The sequence below is a fragment of the Hemibagrus wyckioides genome, linkage group LG07 (genome assembly GCF_019097595.1).
Source record: "Hemibagrus wyckioides isolate EC202008001 linkage group LG07, SWU_Hwy_1.0, whole genome shotgun sequence".
NCBI classification, from domain to species: domain Eukaryota; kingdom Metazoa; phylum Chordata; class Actinopteri; order Siluriformes; family Bagridae; genus Hemibagrus; species Hemibagrus wyckioides.
Window position 1 is genome coordinate 4,669,112 of NC_080716.1, and position 19,353 is coordinate 4,688,464.

General features: G+C 46.4%; 2 protein-coding genes across 4 annotated transcripts in view; one reads left to right on the forward strand and one right to left on the reverse strand.

Annotated features, from left to right (window-relative positions):
- Window positions 1-8,783, forward strand: part of LOC131355933 (tyrosine-protein kinase JAK1-like) — an 18,195-nt gene extending 9,412 nt beyond the window's left edge. Inside the window, exons 6-23 of the mRNA XM_058394548.1 lie at window positions 55-228; window positions 1,042-1,199; window positions 1,286-1,400; window positions 1,559-1,754; window positions 2,006-2,109; window positions 2,427-2,573; window positions 3,114-3,201; window positions 3,291-3,418; window positions 3,550-3,685; window positions 3,989-4,140; window positions 4,264-4,414; window positions 4,507-4,601; window positions 6,077-6,269; window positions 6,411-6,535; window positions 6,635-6,807; window positions 6,898-7,015; window positions 7,100-7,210; window positions 7,314-8,783. Of these exons, the coding sequence (XP_058250531.1) occupies window positions 55-228; window positions 1,042-1,199; window positions 1,286-1,400; window positions 1,559-1,754; window positions 2,006-2,109; window positions 2,427-2,573; window positions 3,114-3,201; window positions 3,291-3,418; window positions 3,550-3,685; window positions 3,989-4,140; window positions 4,264-4,414; window positions 4,507-4,601; window positions 6,077-6,269; window positions 6,411-6,535; window positions 6,635-6,807; window positions 6,898-7,015; window positions 7,100-7,210; window positions 7,314-7,439 (2,490 nt within the window). The 3' untranslated portion in view covers window positions 7,440-8,783. The remainder of the gene's footprint in view (window positions 1-54; window positions 229-1,041; window positions 1,200-1,285; window positions 1,401-1,558; window positions 1,755-2,005; window positions 2,110-2,426; window positions 2,574-3,113; window positions 3,202-3,290; window positions 3,419-3,549; window positions 3,686-3,988; window positions 4,141-4,263; window positions 4,415-4,506; window positions 4,602-6,076; window positions 6,270-6,410; window positions 6,536-6,634; window positions 6,808-6,897; window positions 7,016-7,099; window positions 7,211-7,313) is intronic.
- The window catches only part of LOC131355936 (phosphoglucomutase-1-like), a 14,128-nt gene continuing 2,405 nt past the window's right edge, over window positions 7,631-19,353 (reverse strand). The window contains exons 5-15 of one of the 3 annotated variants that reach the window (XM_058394556.1): window positions 18,131-18,321; window positions 17,765-17,919; window positions 12,589-12,704; window positions 12,308-12,443; window positions 11,829-12,012; window positions 11,628-11,759; window positions 10,698-10,978; window positions 10,087-10,175; window positions 9,862-9,958; window positions 9,629-9,741; window positions 7,631-9,016 (exon numbers count right to left, since the gene is read on the reverse strand). In XM_058394556.1, coding sequence (XP_058250539.1) covers window positions 10,886-10,978; window positions 11,628-11,759; window positions 11,829-12,012; window positions 12,308-12,443; window positions 12,589-12,704; window positions 17,765-17,919; window positions 18,131-18,321 — 1,007 coding nt within the window. In that variant the 3' untranslated portion in view covers window positions 7,631-9,016; window positions 9,629-9,741; window positions 9,862-9,958; window positions 10,087-10,175; window positions 10,698-10,885. Of the gene's footprint in view, window positions 9,017-9,628; window positions 9,742-9,861; window positions 9,959-10,086; window positions 10,176-10,697; window positions 10,979-11,627; window positions 11,760-11,828; window positions 12,013-12,218; window positions 12,444-12,588; window positions 12,756-17,764; window positions 17,920-18,130; window positions 18,322-19,353 lie in introns of those variants that run through there. The other 2 variants (XM_058394555.1, XM_058394557.1) reach the window with 2 other exon arrangements.

Sequence of the window (19,353 nt, forward strand, 5' to 3'; positions counted from 1 at the left end):
TCTCCATGTGATGAAAGCTCTGATGTGAAGAATTACACTACATTCTGTTTATAGACCTGCCTGAACCTTCAGAGGACCAAGTCAAAGAGGAACAGAAGACCTCAGGGTCAGCTGAGCACCGTCAGGAAAGATGACGACTGGACCACCTTCTCGGATTTCCACGAGATCACGCACATCGTCACCAAGGAGGCGGCGGTTATGGTTTACCGACAAGACAACAGGAGGATGGTACGTGTGCTGCACATTAACGGAAATTAAATCATTTGTTCGGTGTTTAACGTTTAGTTTAAACGCTCCGGTCAACATGCAGTTCTGACCCATACACGGTTCTGACCCACATAGGGTTGTGACCCACACAGGGTTCTGACCCTCAGGGTTTCTGACCCATATGGGGTTCTGACCCACACAGGGTTCTGACCCACACAGGGTTCTGACCCACACAGGGTTGAGTTTAAACCCCAGTGCAGGACTTTTCCGTCTCATATTTCCTGAGGTTAGTATTTGTTCCAGAACATTCTGACCTGTGTGTTTATGGGCAAGAGAAATCAGACCAGTGTGAGCAGAGTCCATAGTTCGGAAACATCTGTGGAACAGCTGGATTTGGCTCGTTATTACTGCTCTCTAAAACAGAGCAGTCATCATTTATTCCTCCTCCATACAAACCTCCCATCAGCCAATCAGCATGGGAATCTGGACTGATTGACAGCTGTGCAGCTGTTTTGAACTCATGTTAGCTGACACCAAGCAAGCCCCACCCCCTGAGTGTTTGACTTGGTGTGTACCAAGTGTACATACGTAGATGTGTACATAGTTCACTCTGTTTACTTATTCATTTGTTTGTTGTTGTTTTTAGGACAAAAGTGAAAGAAGCCCTTATCACATGGTCATTAAAGAGTTAAATCGAATCAGTTTACTGAAAATGTAACAATAATAACGATAGCTAGAAAGTTATAGCGTTTGTTCCCTCTAGAATACGACAGTGTAAACATTTCTAGTGTCTAGTGCACTGTGTAAAGAGTGGTGTGTTTTCTTCCCTAACAGGAAGTGCAGTTTGCTAGCCGTGCAGAGGCCCTGGCCTTCGCCAGCCTGATAGACGGCTACTTCAGGCTGACCGTAGACGCGCATCACTACCTGTGCACCGAGGTCGCGCCCGACTACGTCAAAACCAACCTACATGAGGGATGTCATGGACCGATCAGGTAAAGCTAAAATAGTTTTTAAAGCGAATTCCACAGATAACGTGCACACATGATGACGTGACTGACGTGTCGTGTGTCTCCTGCAGCACAGAGTACGCTGTTCATAAACTGAAACAGGAAGGCTACGAGGAGGGCATGTACATCCTGCGCTGGAGCTGCGCTCATTACGACCACGTCCTGCTCACCGTCATCTGCAACGAGGTTACACCTTTACCTGAGCACCAAATTAACACCATTAGTGCTTTCATTAACCTTTAAGTAGTCAATTAAAACAAGTATTTAATATTATCTTCACGTTTAAACACCACGTTCATGTATAAACCCGTCTTTATGTTGTCCTCATGGCCTTCTCTTTCCAGAGAGACGTCTCCGGTGAGATCATCAAGACCTTCAAGAACTTTCAGATCGAGAGGACAGATGGAGGATTTCGTCTTTGTGGGACGGACGTGGAGAAACCGACGCTAAGGGAACTGACCGACCGGCTGTGTGGTCACTGTCTGAGTACGGATAACACCACGTTGAAGCTGGCGCGAGGTTGTCCTCCTCAGCCTCGAGGTAGAGCTCTTACCTCATTAACCTCCTCATGCTGTTTAAACCATCTGAGTCTGAGTGACAGATAATTAACTACAGCTGGACATGATTCAGTCAGAAAAATTCACAAAATACTCCTGAGTATATTCTGAGAAGGGGGCATGGCCTGTTTGAGTCTCAGTGAGAGAGGCGTGGCTTGCGTATGTGTGTGTGTGTTATATTTGATCATTTTTTGTTTACTTGCATGGGGTTTGACCTCTAGTTTCATTTCCCAGAGCTGTCTAATCTCCTGGTAGTGACCAGGCCGGACTCCATCACTCCACCCTCCCTGAGCAGCCAGCTCGTCTTCCTACGCATCAACAAAGAGGACATCATACAGGTTCAAACCAGCCCACTGTTTTTTTTTAATGACCCTTAAAATTCCAAATCTGACCCGTAGCTCTGTCTCAGGCGTCTGATCTGTTATTAGATTTCATCCTGTTCGAGTCACTCTGTGCTGCAACATGGGGTTTTCCATGACCACAGCGACGCTGATCAGATTTAACAGTTCAACCACAGTGCTACTTCCTTCAGCTGTTTGCTTGCAACAGAGTCACTGAATCACTGAGTCATTGAATCACTCAGTCACTGAATCAATGAGACTCAGAAAGAATGCTTTCTCTCTCTAATCTCTCCATCTCTCTGTCTGCTCTACAGGACAAGCACCTGGGGAAAGGAACTCATACGAACATTTACTCAGGCATGCTGAGGCTGAAGAGTGATGAAGACAATCTGATCAGCTTCAACAGTGAGGACGTCCCTGTGGTCCTGAAGGTGATCGGAGCAGGACATAAGGACGTTTCAGTAAGTGTGTGTGTGTGTGTGAGATTTAAACACACCACACTGTGGACCTGTGCTCATAATCACTTAAACACTAAACAGAGAAATTGAGCTCACCTCTGTACCTAAAAAAGACAGAACTTCTGTTCCATAGACAGACAGGAAGTGAGACAGGTAGAGAGAGAAACAGATAGATTGGAAAGACAGAGAGACATCTAGAGATAGCATGACCGAAATAAAGATGGATGGAAAGACTGAGATAAGTTAAAAGGTAGACTGAGACAGACTGATAGAAAGCTAGACAGTGAGACAGACAGAGAGATAGATAGATGGTGAGACAGAGAGGCAAGGAGAGACAGACAGACCAACATAGGCAGAAGATAAACACTGATACAGTGAGACAGATGGAAGAACAGAGAGAGTGAGACAGATGGAAAAACAGAGAGAGAGAGAGACAAATGGGAAAACGGAGAGAGAGTGAGACAGGTGGAGAAACAGAGACAGACAGTGAGACAGTGAGTCATGAATGACTGCGTAATGCTTTGATTTGGTTTTTCTCCACAGGTCTTTTTGGAAATTGTGAGTCAGATGCGTCACATCTCACACAAGAACATGACCCGTCTGTACGGCATCTGCATGCACAGCATGGACAGTAAGTGTCTCCACACGTCAGGATGACGCTCACGTCTGGTGGATATGAGAAACTGCACGCTAACCGATTATGCTGTTTGTCTTCCTCAGTCATCATGGTGGAGGAGTTCGTGCAGCACGGGCCTCTGGATCTGTTCATGCGCGCTCATCACGCCGAACTCACGCCGTCCTGGAAGTTTCAGGTCGCCGAGCAGCTCGCTAGCATCCTCAGCTACCTGGTGAGAAGAAACACGCTGTGTTTACGTTTACTATATTACATCATCATGGCAATATTCAAATTAGCCCCGCATGTTCATCTACAAAGTTTCCGTTTATTTTTAATATCTTGTGCTTACAATTTCTTCTTCAGGAGGACAAGAAGCTCGTCCATGGCTACGTGTGCACAAAGAACATCCTGCTAGCAAAAGACGGTCTGGATGGACAACAAGCTCCGTTCATAAAGCTCAGCAACCCAGGAGTCTCCATCACTACGCTCAACCGAGAAGGTACCGAAGAGCTGAGCTCATAAACACACTAATACTACACAAACACCGCCCCCTGGTGGAGACACGATACATAGACAACATAAAAATAATGAACAAAGTGTGTGGATTGGGACATGCCCACAGTGCAATGATAAAATATTGAGTTATGTGTGTGGATTGGGACACGCCCACAGTGGACTGATAAAGTAGTGAATAGTGTGTGTGGATTGGGACACGCCCACAGTGGACTGAGTGAATCAGGTAATGGGTAATGTTTGTAAAAAGCAGTGTAATAATTGTAATCCTTGCTGTGTGTTGGGACAGAGTGTATCGACAGGATCCCGTGGATCGCCCCGGAGTGTGTGAATAACCCTAAAGCTCAGAACGTAGCTGCGGATAAGTGGGCCTTCGGGACAACTCTGTGGGAGATCTGCTACAACGGAGAGGTTCCGCTCAGGGACAAGAAGCGTGCTGAGGTTCTTCAGTCTGACCGCTAACACCAGCTCTGTGTTTAGTTCATTTACATTAACAGATATTTAAACAAAGTGTGTGTGTGTGTGTGTGTGTGTGTGTGTGTGTGTGTGTGTGTGTGTGAGCAGAAGGAGTGGTTCTACGAAGCCAAGGGCACACTGGTGATCCCCGACTGCAGCGAACTGGCCGAGCTCATCACCCAGTGCATGAACTACGACCCCAGGAAGAGACCGTTCTTCAGAGCCATAGTGCGAGAACTGGACCGCATCAAGGAGCAGAGTGAGTGGAGATGATCTCACAAACCCTTCACACCAGCAGCTGCCTCGTGCTGAAGATATAAACTCATCACACCCTCTTTCATGTCTCCTCAGACCCCGCGATGGTGCCGGGCGGGGCTCCTGTGCAGGAGATGGACCCCACGCTGTTCGAGAGCAGGTTCCTCAGGACCATCCGGGACCTGGGAGAGGTACTGCTGCTGAGCGTTACACACACATACACACACACACACACACACACATCAGGACCATCCAGGACCTGGGAGAGGTACTGCTGCTGAGCGTTACACACACATACACACACACACACACACACACACATCAGGACCATCCAGGACCTGGGAGAGGTACTGCTGCTGAGTGTTACACACACACACACACACACATCAGGACCATCTGGGGCCTGGGAGAGGTACTGCTGCTGAGTGTTACACACACACACACACACACACACACATCAGGATCATCTGGGGCCTGGGAGAGGTACTGCTGCTGAGTGTTACACACACACACACACACACACACACACACATCAGGACCATCTGGGGCCTGGGAGAGGTACTGCTGCTGAGTGTTACACACACACACACACACACACACACATCAGGATCATCCGGGACCTGGGAGAGGTACTGCTGCTGAGTGTTACACACACACACACACACATCAGGACCATCTGGGGCCTGGGAGAGGTACTGCTGCTGAGTGTTACACACACACACACACACACACATCAGGACCATCTGGGGCCTGGGAGAGGTACTGCTGCTGAGCGTTACACACACACACACACACACACACAGCAGGATCATCCGGGACCTGGGAGAAGTACTGCTGCTGAGTGTTACACACACACACACACACACAGCAGGATCATCTGGGGCCTGGGAGAGGTACTGCTGCTGAGTGTTACACACACACACACACACACACATCAGGACCATCTGGGGCCTGGGAGAGGTACTGCTGCTGAGCGTTACACACACACACACACACACACATCAGGATCATCTGGGGCCTGGGAGAGGTACTGCTGCTGAGCGTTACACACACACACACACACACACACAGCAGGATCATCCGGGACCTGGGAGAAGTACTGCTGCTGAGTGTTACACACACACACACACACACACACAGCAGGATCATCTGGGGCCTGGGAGAGGTACTGCTGCTGAGTGTTACACACACACACACACACACACAGCAGGATCATCTGGGGCCTGGGAGAGGTACTGCTGCTGAGCGTTACACACACACACACACACAGCAGGATCATCTGGGGCCTGGGAGAGGTACTGCTGCTGAGCGTTACACACACACACACACACAGCAGGATCATCTGGGGCCTGGGAGAGGTACTGCTGCTGAGCGTTACACACACACACACACACAGCAGGATCATCCGGGACCTGGGAGAAGTACTGCTGCTGAGTGTTACACACACACACACACAGCAGGATCATCCGGGACCTGGGAGAAGTACTGCTGCTGAGTGTTACACACACACACACACACAGCAGGATCATCCGGGACCTGGGAGAAGTACTGCTGCTGAGTGTTACACACACTCAGGATCCTTCAAGGGTTCTGTACCGAACCATACAGTGTGTGAGTGTGTAAGTGGTGTGTACGAGGTGTGTAAGAGTGCCGGTGTGTGCTGCAGGGTCACTTTGGGAAGGTGGAGCTGTGTCTGTACGACCCACATGGAGACCACAGCGGTCAGATGGTTGCCGTCAAGTCGCTGAAGTCAGATAGTGAAGGACCCGAGAGCAGCAACCTGAGGAGAGAAATCAACACCATGAGAGAGCTTTACCACAACAACATCGTCAAATACAAGGGCATCTGTACTGAAGAGGGTCAGAACACACACACACATATATATTATATATATATCTGGAGAACCAAGGCTGCTTTAAAAGCATGGGATTAGAGAGAAAAAGTAAGAATGTTAATGCTAAATGTGTGTGTGTGTGTGTGTGTGTGTGTGTGTGTGTCAGGTGGAAGAACTATTAAGCTGATCATGGAGTATCTCCCTGCTGGAAGTCTGAAGGACTATCTGCCCCGAAGGAAAGCTGAGACAAATCAACAGCGCCTGCTGCTCTACGCCATCCAGATTTGTCAGGTACTGAAGTCTTCATCTTCATCATCATCATCATCGAAGGATCAGAGTAGAATCTGACCCCTCTGTGTGTGTGTGTGTGTGTGTGTGTGTGTGTTATAGGGAATGGACTACCTGGGCTCTCAGAACTACATCCACAGAGACCTGGCGGCTCGGAACGTGTTGGTGGAGAGTGAGACGCTGGTCAAGATCGGAGACTTCGGCTTGACCAAGAGCATCAAAGACAACGAGGAGTACTACACGGTCAGGGAGGAGCAGGACAGCCCAGTGTACTGGTGAGCGCTCAGATATTCCAGATCCACTGCACCTGAATGGAACCGGACCTGATGGAGAGTTTTTAACGAGAACGTTACCTGTTCATCTAGGTACGCTCCTGAGTGTCTGATCCACCGGAAGTTCTACAAAGCCTCGGATGTCTGGTCTTTCGGAGTCACGCTGTACGAGCTCATGACCTACTGTGACCGCAAGATGAGTCCTCCTGAGGTAAAGTATCATGATGCTACCACGTCCCTCAGAATTCTTACAAGAACATTCCTGGAGTTTTCACTTCTGTTTCTTCTCGCTTAGATGTTCCTGAACATGATTGGCCGATCGCATGGTCAGATGACAATGGCTCGACTGGTCAAGTCTCTGGAAAGTGGCTGGAGGCTGTCCTGTCCTCCACAGTGCCCAGATGTGGTAAGACACATTCTCCTTCATCACATTCTCCTGATCTTCTCCTCCTGCACGTTCTCCCGTTCTCCTCATCTTCTCCTCCGTTGTCCTGGTCCATGTTCTGCAGGTGTACACACAGATGCGGAGGTGCTGGTCTCATGCTCCAGAGGACCGAGTGGACTTCAAAGGCCTGATTGAGGTGTTCCAGCGTCTCTTGTCCAGCGAGGAGCTCAGTTTGTTGCACAGCTGCTAAAGTGCTCAGTTTTTAGTTCTTTTATTTTTATATATATATATATACACATCGCCTCCATTGTGTTTTTTTAAAGCCTTTTACTCGTGCAGAAAGATTCTTCATCAATTCAGCAGGTGGCTTTATTTCATCTGAAGCACTTAAACAGTCAGAATCCTGGACAGATTAATGATCTTTAGAAGAATAATTCTCTGTAATGCTAGATGTTTTTATAAAATTTCATAAAACACTCATGTGAACCACTGACCAGGTCAGGACCAAGACAGCCCCGCCTCCTGCACTATTGTTTAAACAGTATTTGGGCGTGTTTAAGGGGCGTGTCTTTGGAGAAAACCCCGAAATGATTTTAATTTATAAACCGGCTTCGGCGAAAATGTTTTGATTGCAGTTTATCTACAGCACATGTCACGTCAGGATCACTAAGATTTATTAGATTTCAAATCCTAATTCCGTACGAAGACGAGGAAGCAGATCATCTCCGAGTTTCTAAACACAACCTGGTCTGAAATTAGCCGCTTTATCGGTCCTTTGTCTGGTTTCTGTCTAAATAGATGACTTGGACCTACAGGTAGTGTGTGCGGATGTTGGGACGTGTCGCAGGTGACCGATCAGCTTGTGTTTATAGTGGAAATGTAGAAAGTGCTCTCGGCGTTCGCAGGAGAAAGAAAATTTGTGAATACAGAGATCATTTGGAGAGAGAATGATTTTGGTCAGAGTATTTTACCTTTGATGCATCTGGTGATTATGAATCCATTCACACTGACTCTGCCCACTAGGAAAAAAATCTGTGACGAAGCCTTACACAATACAAAACAGATAGTGTCAGATACTTAGATCTGAGTTTTGGTAGAAAGGCGTGACCTAAAATACAAGATCTGCTTGGTCGTGTCCATGCCATAAACGTTTGTCCTGTGCTCGTTGGTGTAGAATCCATTATTGCCACGTGGCAGCTTTACGCTAAACGCTCATCTCACTCTCTGCTGTGGAAGCTGGACTCCGCCCCCAAATATTCTACAGAAACCGATCATGTGGTTGAGGAGCAAGATCACGTCACGGTGTGAGAAGATGAACTGAAATACTTTCTCCTATGTGGCAGAATCCAGCTTCCTTTACCACCATCTCCATTCTGCCTTTAAATCTCTATTTTTTAATATGTTTTATGTAGATCTATTCCAAACCTGTATCATGTAATCCTCGGCACTTTGCACAGAACCTTCACAGAGCAGGGAAAAGCAAGGGATCTGGACATTATAATAATCAGCCATGATGTTTCAGTTTGCTGCTTTGTTTTGGACGTCTTTGTCACATTCATTCAAACATTAATAAAATTCTACTCTTTTTATTTCATCTGCTTCCTGTTCTTTTTTCTGATGCGGTGCGCTCGGTGTTCATAAAGCTTCACGTCTCTGTTATTACGATATCTTCTTTTACATGGAGTCTGAGTTACAGTCTGTCCAGTTCCTCCAAGGACAGAGAGTGTGTCCACTCCACCAGCTTGTCCACTTCACTTTCCCAGAGTTCTCCTCTCTCTGCACTGTGGACGGATTCCGTCAGTGCCGGAAGCGGAGGAACCTCCGAGTCTGAACATCAAACAAAACCTTGTTCAGTAAGGTCACAGGATTCACACCATCTCACCATGATCCAGAACAAATACTAGAGAGATCAGATCAGTTTAGATCAGATACAATACTACTACAAGATATTAGTGTTTATTAAGAGATAGAAACCTTATAGCTTTATTCCTCATATTAAAGGAGGTGTGGTTTCTGTACCTGTCCTTCACTGTAAAGGAGGTGTGGCTTCTGCACCTGTCCTTCATTTTAAAGGAGGTGTGGTTTCTGTACCTGTCCTTCATTTTAAAGGAGGTGAGGCCTCTGCACCTGTCCTTCATATAAAAGGAGGTGTGGCCTCTGCACCTGTCCTTCAAGGTAAAGGAGGCGTGGCCTCTCCCTGTCCTTCATATTGAAGGAAGCGTGGCCTTTGCACTTGTCCTTCATATTAAAGGAGGTGTAGCCTCTGCACCTGTCCTTCAAGGTAAAGGAGGTGTGGCCTCTACACCTGTCTGAGTGTCAGTTACTGGGGTGTGGCCTTTGTGTCAATCTTAGTAAAGGTGTGGCCTACATACCCGTGAGCAGCATGTATAAGTATGTGATCATTTTATCATTAGTTCCTGTCCTGCAGGAGAGAATCACCTGGAGTTTTACAGAGCAGGTAGATCCGTCTCATTTCCTCGACTCGAGTCAGTCTGCTCTGCCGTGTCCTTGAACGCTTCCTCGGCCTTGGGTCGTACGTGATGTCTTTAAACCTGTGACCACAGAGTAGTGTCCATTACTAAAGATGACGTTTGACCAATTCGCAAACAAACAACCACAAGACAGGATTCTGTGAAGCAGCTCCAGTTTTCTGTGTGGATTCGGAAGCTCACATTTTGTGTAGTTCTTCAACAAACTTGTGGGTTTCAGTGCCTGGGACGCCATCATGGGCTGCAGACCTCACTGGACCCTGGATCAGGTCATCCAGCACTGTAAAATTAAAGGTGTATCTATAATGTCTATTTATATCTATAATGTTAAAGAGTCTTCCATGAGCACCATAGCATTTCTCAGTGACTGGTCAGTGTGTTCAAGTTCGAGATTTGTAATCTACTTACATTCTTTCCCCATCAAATGTCCAGCTCTTGTGGTGGCGATCTGAACCCATTCGCTGAGATACTCTTCAAAGTCAATTCTGTACAGGACCCTGGAAGAAGCAGATCGGTGCGAGGTTGGGGGTTTGGCTCAGGTGTGAGAGAGTAGTTCAGTGCAGCGAGCACTGAGACTCTAACATCTACATTTATTTCTACACGTACGCTCCGGGTACTGATCAAACACCACAGATATAAAACTCTAGTGGTATGGACAAGTCCTGGACACACTGCTCTTCACATTTACATTGGGTTTTTTTCTTCTGGTACTGAGGACTTGACCTGAGGGAATCTCAGCAGCTTCCATACTGAAACTCTGCCGGGTATAAACTGAAGTCTACTCTAAATAATCAGGAATCTGACCAATTACAAACATGTTTCAGGTCACAGGTGGAAAAACTGGACAAAAAAATCATTTAGCACAGTTTGTCCCATTAGTCGCAGTAGATTGGGAGAAGTCAACTTTCTACAGCTGATAAATTACAAACAAAAAGGAACAAGCTACTATAATCAACATGCTACGTGTCTGACAGCCTTCTTTTATTTACTTAACTTTTATTTGTGTAAAATTCACTTACATTTTGACGTAATGTTTTGACCAGGCGCGAGACGGCGTGCTTTTTTTACCCGTTACCTAGCAACCGTAGACAGCGCACACAGGCGCGCGCGCGCACAAATGACAAGACGCCATTATTTTTCAAAAAGCGATTTTTATTACAAAAAAAAAAAACTTAGACAAAATAAAAAACCCCCACACACAAATATATCATGATGTAATGAGGTTAGGAGCGGTTCTCCCCGTCCTCTCACACAGCTGAGACAACTTCAGCGCGATGTTCAGCAAGTCGGCCAACTTCACCTGAGGTAACGTTCATGAAGAGAGGAAAAAATCAAAATGGCGGATTCAGCCTGTGTTCCAATCCGAGTGGTGATAGCATACAGAGTGCACTAGGTAGGGTGTAGAACCTGATAGCGATCATGTTAACGTAGTGCACTTAGCTAGGGAGAAACGAGTTATTTGGGATTTATTCACTCTACTTATGTTCACTACCTCGGATTATTGAATCGTTTGTTTTGTACAAGATACATTTCATTCTAACAAGCACAATTTTTAGTCAAACATTTTCATTTTCTTTATCGACAAGAACTGCAACAAACAAATAAACGTAAATAAATAAAACGTCTTATTTTTTTCCCTCTAGTAATTACCATTTTAAACCCAGTTCTCAAGAAAAATAAATAATAAATAATATTAAATTATATTATATTTATTAATTATATTAAATAAATAATAAGTATATGAATTATTAATAATATTAAATAACTAATTTATATTATTTATTAATTATATTAAATAAATATTATTACAAATAATACAGCTCAGTATATCTTATTTTATTTGTATCAATTTCCTATATTATTAATGCTCTTTTTTTTTTTTTTGTAAAGTTTCTAAAAATCTAAAGTGGGGCTGAAATGAAGAAAAAGACAAAAGCATCTTTAATGACCTGTGGATCCTGTAATATCTGATTTTCATCTTTCTCGTAGCGGTCGATGTAGAGGTGTATGGTGGCACCGGACGCCGTTCCACTCAGACGGAAAACGATGCGAGAGCCACCCTGAAAAATAATCCGCAGGCCCTGTCGAGAGACAGAGTTGAGTTAAGTGTATTAGTAAAGGTACGGTTGTTTCGTTGTGTTTAGCATTACCTGGTTCCGTGTGACGCTGCCATCTACAGGGTCGTTGTACTCAAAGTTATCTGCTTTCTCCACTTCGTAGGTTTTCTCTCCCACTGTGAACTTCTGTCCTACGAAGGCCTTGTCTGTAATGATCACCTCCAGATCCAGCATCAGGTCCACTGCGATGTCAATCTCCACGTCCTCGTAGTCGTACCTAGCAGGTACAGAAGGGAATAATGGGGATAGAAACTAATACAATTTTGTTGTACAGTTCTCAGATAAGGTGATGTTATTGTTATTTACAGATAATAGTGTGGGCTACAGTGAAGAAATAATTCATACTCCATTACAGACTGACTTATTAAACCACATGAAGAGGTTCGAAGGTACAAATGGCTTTACTGCTAGTGGTTTAGATACCTTCCTCTGGACATTTCTGTTGGTATTTCTCACAGCTTTCTTTGAATTTTTTTAATGAGAAAAAAAACCACGTCCTCTTCAGCCCAGACCTGGTGTAGTAGTTCCTGCCGTAGGTTTTCCAGTGATCTATCATGACTTCCTCAACACTCTGTTTTCTAAAAGCGAGAATGGAGAGCCAGGCGAGGACGGCCCAAAGCCCGTCCTTCTCACGGATATGATCCGCCCCTGAAAACAGGAAAACAAGCCTCAGGTGATCGCTTGATTGCATACCGGTTCAAACGTCATCATGTTAACGCTCTTAACATTTATAACTGTACTGTTTTAAGACAGCAGAAAGAAAGAAAATCACAGTGTTCGTTACGTTAGCTACCTGTGCCGAAGTTCTCCTCTCCATACAGTGAAAGGCGTCCAGCGTCCATCAGCTTTCCGAAAAACTTCCAACCAGCTGGAGTTTCATACAGCTGAATCTTGGTAGCTTTAGCCACACTGCAATAAACCAGTGCTATGTTACAACTCTGACCTCCATCGAAACTACATCTGAGATTAAAGAAAAGTCACACAATCACTTTGTCCCGTTGTTTTGAGCTGAACTGCTTGCTGACTTCACATGGGCATTTCTGTCACTGATCAGTAGCACCACAGCTGTGTCTGGGTTGAGCTTTCCCACTTCACTGCATTCGATCCAGAATGAACACATTTTGAGCAGTGTGCAGGCAGGACACCTCCAGCCTGACTATAAACAGAGCCATACACCAGTCTAGGACACGTCCAGCCTGTCTATAAACAGAGCCATACACCAGTCTAGGACACCTCCAGCCTGACTATAAACAGAGCCATACACCAGTCTAGGACACCTCCAGCCTGTCTATAAACAGAGCCATACACCAGTCTAGGACACCTCCAGCCTGTCTATAAACAGAGCCATACACCAGTCTAGGACACCTCCAGCCTGTCTATAAACAGAGCCATACACCAGTCTAGGACACGTCCAGCCTGTCTATAAACAGAGCCATACACCAGTCTAGGACACCTCCAGCCTGTCTATAAACAGAGCCATACACCAGTCTAGGACACGTCCAGCCTGTCTATAAACAGAGCCATACACCAGTCTAGGACACGTCCAGCCTGTCTATAAACAGAGCCATACACCAGTCTAGGACACGTCCAGCCTGTCTATAAACAGAGCCATACACCAGTCTAGGACACGTCCAGCCTGTGTATAAACAGAGCCATACACCAGTCTAGGACACGTCCAGCCTGTCTATAAACAGAGCCATACACCAGTCTAGGACACGTCCAGCCTGTCTATAAACAGAGCCATACACCAGTCTAGGACACGTCCAGCCTGTCTATAAACAGAGCCATACACCAGTCTAGGACACGTCCAGCCTGTCTATAAACAGAGCCATACACCAGTCTAGGACACGTCCAGCCTGTCTATAAACAGAGCCATACACCAGTCTAGGACACGTCCAGCCCCGACTATAAACAGAGCCATACACCAGTCTAGGACACGTCCAGCCTGTCTATAAACAGAGCCATACACCAGTCTAGGACACGTCCAGCCTGTCTATAAACAGAGCCATACACCAGTCTAGGACACGTCCAGCCTGACTATAAACAGAGCCATACACCAGTCTAGGACACGTCCAGCCTGTCTATAAACAGAGCCATACACCAGTCTAGGACACGTCCAGCCTGACTATAAACAGAGCCATACACCAGTCTAGGACACGTCCAGCCTGTCTATAAACAGAGCCATACACCAGTCTAGGACACGTCCAGCCTGTCTATAAACAGAGCCATACACCAGTCTAGGACACGTCCAGCCTGTCTATAAACAGAGCCATACACCAGTCTAGGACACGTCCAGCCTGTCTATAAACAGAGCCATACACCAGTCTAGGACACGTCCAGCCTGTCTATAAACAGAGCCATACACCAGTCTAGGACACGTCCAGCCTGACTATAAACAGAGCCATACACCAGTCTAGGACACGTCCAGCCTGTCTATAAACAGAGCCATACACCAGTCTAGGACACGTCCAGCCTGTCTATAAACAGAGCCATACCCCAGTTTCAGACACGTCCAGGCCTGACTATAAACAGAGCCATACACCAGTCTAGGACACGTCCAGCCTGTCTATAAACAGAGCCATACCCCAGTCTAGGACATGTCCAGCCTGTCTATAAACAGAGCCATACACCAGTCTAGGACACGTCCAGCCTGTCTATAAACAGAGCCATACACCAGTCTAGGACACGTCCAGCCTGTCTATAAACAGAGCCATACACCAGTCTAGGACACGTCCAGCCTGTCTATAAACAGAGCCATACACCAGTCTAGGACACGTCCAGCCTGTCTATAAACAGAGCCATACACCAGTCTAGGACACGTCCAGCCTGTCTATAAACAGAGCCATACACCAGTCTAGGACACGTCCAGCCTGTCTATAAACAGAGCCATACACCAGTCTAGGACACGTCCAGCCTGTCTATAAACAGAGCCATACACCAGTCTAGGACACGTCCAGCCTGTCTATAAACAGAGCCATACACCAGTCTAGGACACGTCCAGCCTGTCTATAAACAGAGCCATACACCAGTCTAGGACACGTCCAGCCTGTCTATAAACAGAGCCATACACCAGTCTAGGACACGTCCAGCCTGTCTATAAACAGAGCCATACACCAGTCTAGGACACCTCCAGCCTGTCTATAAACAGAGCCATACACCAGTCTAGGACACGTCCAGCCTGTCTATAAACAGAGCCATACACCAGTCTAGGACACGTCCAGCCTGTCTATAAACAGAGCCATACACCAGTCTAGGACACGTCCAGCCTGTCTATAAACAGAGCCATACACCAGTCTAGGACACGTCCAGCCTGTGTATAAACAGAGCCATACACCAGTCTAGGACACGTCCAGCCTGTCTATAAACAGAGCCATACACCAGTCTAGGACACGTCCAGCCTGTCTATAAACAGAGCCATACCCCAGTTTCAGACACGTCCAGGCCTGACTATAAACAGAGCCATACACCAGTCTAGGACACGTCCAGCCTGTCTATAAACAGAGCCATACCCCAGTCTAGGACATGTCCAGCCTGTCTATAAACAGAGCCATACACCAGTCTAGGACACGTCCAGCCTGTCTATAAACAGAGCCATACACCAGTCTAGGACACGTCCAGCCTGTCTATAAACAGAGCCATACACCAGTCTAGGACACGTCCAGCCCCGACTATAAACAGAGCCATACACCAGTCTAGGACACGTCCAGCCTGTCTATAAACAGAGCCATACACCAGTCTAGGACACGTCCAGCCTGTCTATAAACAGAGCCATACACCAGTCTAGGACACGTCCAGCCTGACTATAAACAGAGCCATACACCAGTCTAGGACACGTCCAGCCTGTCTATAAACAGAGCCATACACCAGTCTAGGACACGTCCAGCCTGTCTATAAACAGAGCCATACACCAGTCTAGGACACGTCCAGCCTGTCTATAAACAGAGCCATACACCAGTCTAGGACACGTCCAGCCTGTCTATAAACAGAGCCATACACCAGTCTAGGACACGTCCAGCCCCGACTATAAACAGAGCCATACACCAGTCTAGGACACGTCCAGCCTGTCTACAAACAGAGCCGTACACCAGTCTAGGACACATCCAGCCTGTCTATAAACAGAGCCATACACCAGTCTAGGACACGTCCAGCCTGACTATAAACAGAGCCATACACCAGTCTAGGACACGTCCAGCCTGTCTATAAACAGAGCCATACACCAGTCTAGGACACGTCCAGCCTGTCTATAAACAGAGCCATACCCCAGTCTCGGACACGTCCAGGCCTGACTATAAACAGAGCCATACACCAGTCTAGGACACGTCCAGCCTGTCTATAAACAGAGCCATACCCCAGTCTAGGACATGTCCAGCCTGTCTATAAACAGAGCCATACACCAGTCTAGGACACCTCCAGCCTGTCTATAAACAGAGCCATACACCAGTCTAGGACACGTCCAGCCTGTCTATAAACAGAGCCATACACCAGTCTAGGACACGTCCAGCCTGTCTATAAACAGAGCCATATACCAGTCTAGGACACGTCCAGCCCCGACTATGAACAGAGCCATACACCAGTCTAGGACACGTCCAGCCTGTCTATAAACAGAGCCATACACCAGTCTAGGACACGTCCAGCCTGTCTATAAACAGAGCCATACACCAGTCTAGGACACGTCCAGCCTGACTATAAACAGAGCCATACACCAGTCTAGGACACGTCCAGCCCCGACTATAAACAGAGCCATACACCAGTCTAGGACACGTCCAGCCTGTCTATAAACAGAGCCATACACCAGTCTAGGACACGTCCAGCCTGTCTATAAACAGAGCCATACACCAGTCTAGGACACGTCCAGCCTGACTATAAACAGAGCCATACACCAGTCTAGGACACGTCCAGCCTGTCTATAAACAGAGCCATACACCAGTCTAGGACACGTCCAGCCTGTCTATAAACAGAGCCATACACCAGTCTAGGACACGTCCAGCCTGTCTATAAACAGAGCCATACACCAGTCTAGGACACGTCCAGCCTGTCTATAAACAGAGCCATACACCAGTCTAGGACACGTCCAGCCCTGACTATAAACAGAGCCATACACCAGTCTAGGACACGTCCAGCCTGTCTACAAACAGAGCCGTACACCAGTCTAGGACACATCCAGCCTGTCTATAAACAGAGCCATACACCAGTCTAGGACACGTCCAGCCTGACTATAAACAGAGCCATACACCAGTCTAGGACACGTCCAGCCTGTCTATAAACAGAGCCATACACCAGTCTAGGACACGTCCAGCCTGTCTATAAACAGAGCCATACCCCAGTCTCGGACACGTCCAGGCCTGACTATAAACAGAGCCATACACCAGTCTAGGACACGTCCAGCCTGTCTATAAACAGAGCCATACCCCAGTCTAGGACATGTCCAGCCTGTCTATAAACAGAGCCATACACCAGTCTAGGACACCTCCAGCCTGTCTATAAACAGAGCCATACACCAGTCTAGGACACGTCCAGCCTGTCTATAAACAGAGCCATACACCAGTCTAGGACACGTCCAGCCTGTCTATAAACAGAGCCATATACCAGTCTAGGACACGTCCAGCCCCGACTATGAACAGAGCCATACACCAGTCTAGGACACGTCCAGCCTGTCTATAAACAGAGCCATACACCAGTCTAGGACACGTCCAGCCTGTCTATAAACAGAGCCATACACCAGTCTAGGACACGTCCAGCCTGACTATAAACAGAGCCATACACCAGTCTAGGACACGTCCAGCCTGTCTATAAACAGAGCCATACACCAGTCTACCCTACAGCTGGTTGGGAGACTTCTAGTGTGACTGCAGCTGCAATCAATACCAGATACACACTCTAGTCTACACCGTGATAAACCCATGATAAACCCTGTAGTGCTAGGATATTCTGAGAAGCTGCAGATTGATTTATATGAAAGTTATATTTACTTGTCGAGCGCTGCACTGCTGGACATTGTCCTGGCGAAGCCTCTCACTCCCATGTGCTGAAAGTAAGGGATGCAGAAGATGTTTGCTGCGATAACAGCAACTGAATCTGAGGGGTTAACGAAAAAGCCGTTTTTCCCCAAGATCATGTTACGGTCCTGGAGAGAAAGAGACACAGGGTAAAGCTGGGTTTGAGTTAGACTGGGTACTGACATTCGTGATGTTCTGAAGGTGGTCACATGACTTCTGTGCTAATTTCTACAGGGAAGAAATATAATCTTTCTTAAAGTAGATATTAGATATCCATATAAAAATATGTATAGGCATGAATTGTTCATCTATAACGGTGTATCTCTTTAAAACACTCACACCGTCACCATCAAACGCAGCTCCAAAGTCAAACTGGCCGCTCTTCATGGTCTCCAGCAGATCTGCAGCGTTGGTCAGGTTCGGATCTGGAAGCCGACCGCCGAAGTCCTCCTGAGGGACACAGTTAATGGCCGAGTTGGCAGGAGAACCCAGTTCCTCACACAGGATCTTTTTCACATATGGGCCAGCCACTTCAGGACAGACATGAAGACAAAGTCCAGAAGGTGATGTGTACAAGATCAGACGGAAAGGAGAAGGAAAACTTGTATAAACAATCAGAAAGGATTCATCATAGCTTCATTCTCAATCAATTTCAGCTACAAGGAATTCCTTCATAATGAGACCTGAACCCAAAGATTGAAATTTTAAAATGATTATTGGCTGTTGGCCCGGAGTCTCGGTGACTAAGCTGCTATTATCCGTCTCGCTAACATGACAAAGCATGCTATCATGTAGATATGTTTGCTAGCATGAGTATTTCACTAAACAAGCACAGAAAGTGACATATTTTCCCGAAGGTAAGATTATATTGGAGGGATCGGTCTCGAGATCTTGCCCAGGAACACCAGACATGGGGAAAATGCCTAATATTGTTATAGTGACCACTTCTGGACATCGACGTTTAGTGTGGAAGCATTTCTGGGCAAGATCTTTATCTTTTCATTTTGTTTTTAAATAGCAATCCCTTCATTCTGTTCAAGTTTCATGTAATTGAAATAAACAAAAAATCAAAACAATAAGGTATATAATGGTATATTTGCATATCCAGCTGTCAGGAGTCCAGGAAGAACTGATCCTACCAAACAAAACAAAACACCTCTACATTTTGTGCCAGATCCACACTCCAGACTCCAGCTAGATTGAAACGCTTATTGTTGCTGTGATTAGATCAGAACTGACCCAGTTATACAGAAATGTTGCTTTATGTAACATCCTGCAGCAGAAATGCAGTGATAGCGTCTTGTTTAGTATTTTTTTTCCATCAGTGAAATGAATGACCAGATGAACCCCCACATCCCAGCCTCCTCCTCCTCCTCCTTGTTTTCATAGGCGATGCTATCTGAACTTTTCAATTTGGACCAGAGACAGAGAACTGGCTGCCCTGGCTTTTTAAAATGTCAATTCTAGAGTGCAGTAAATGCTACAGGGCTTCCTATGTGAAAGGGGAAATCCTGCTTTGGTTTCAGTGTTATGTCAGTCACCCCCTTTAATCATTCTCTGGA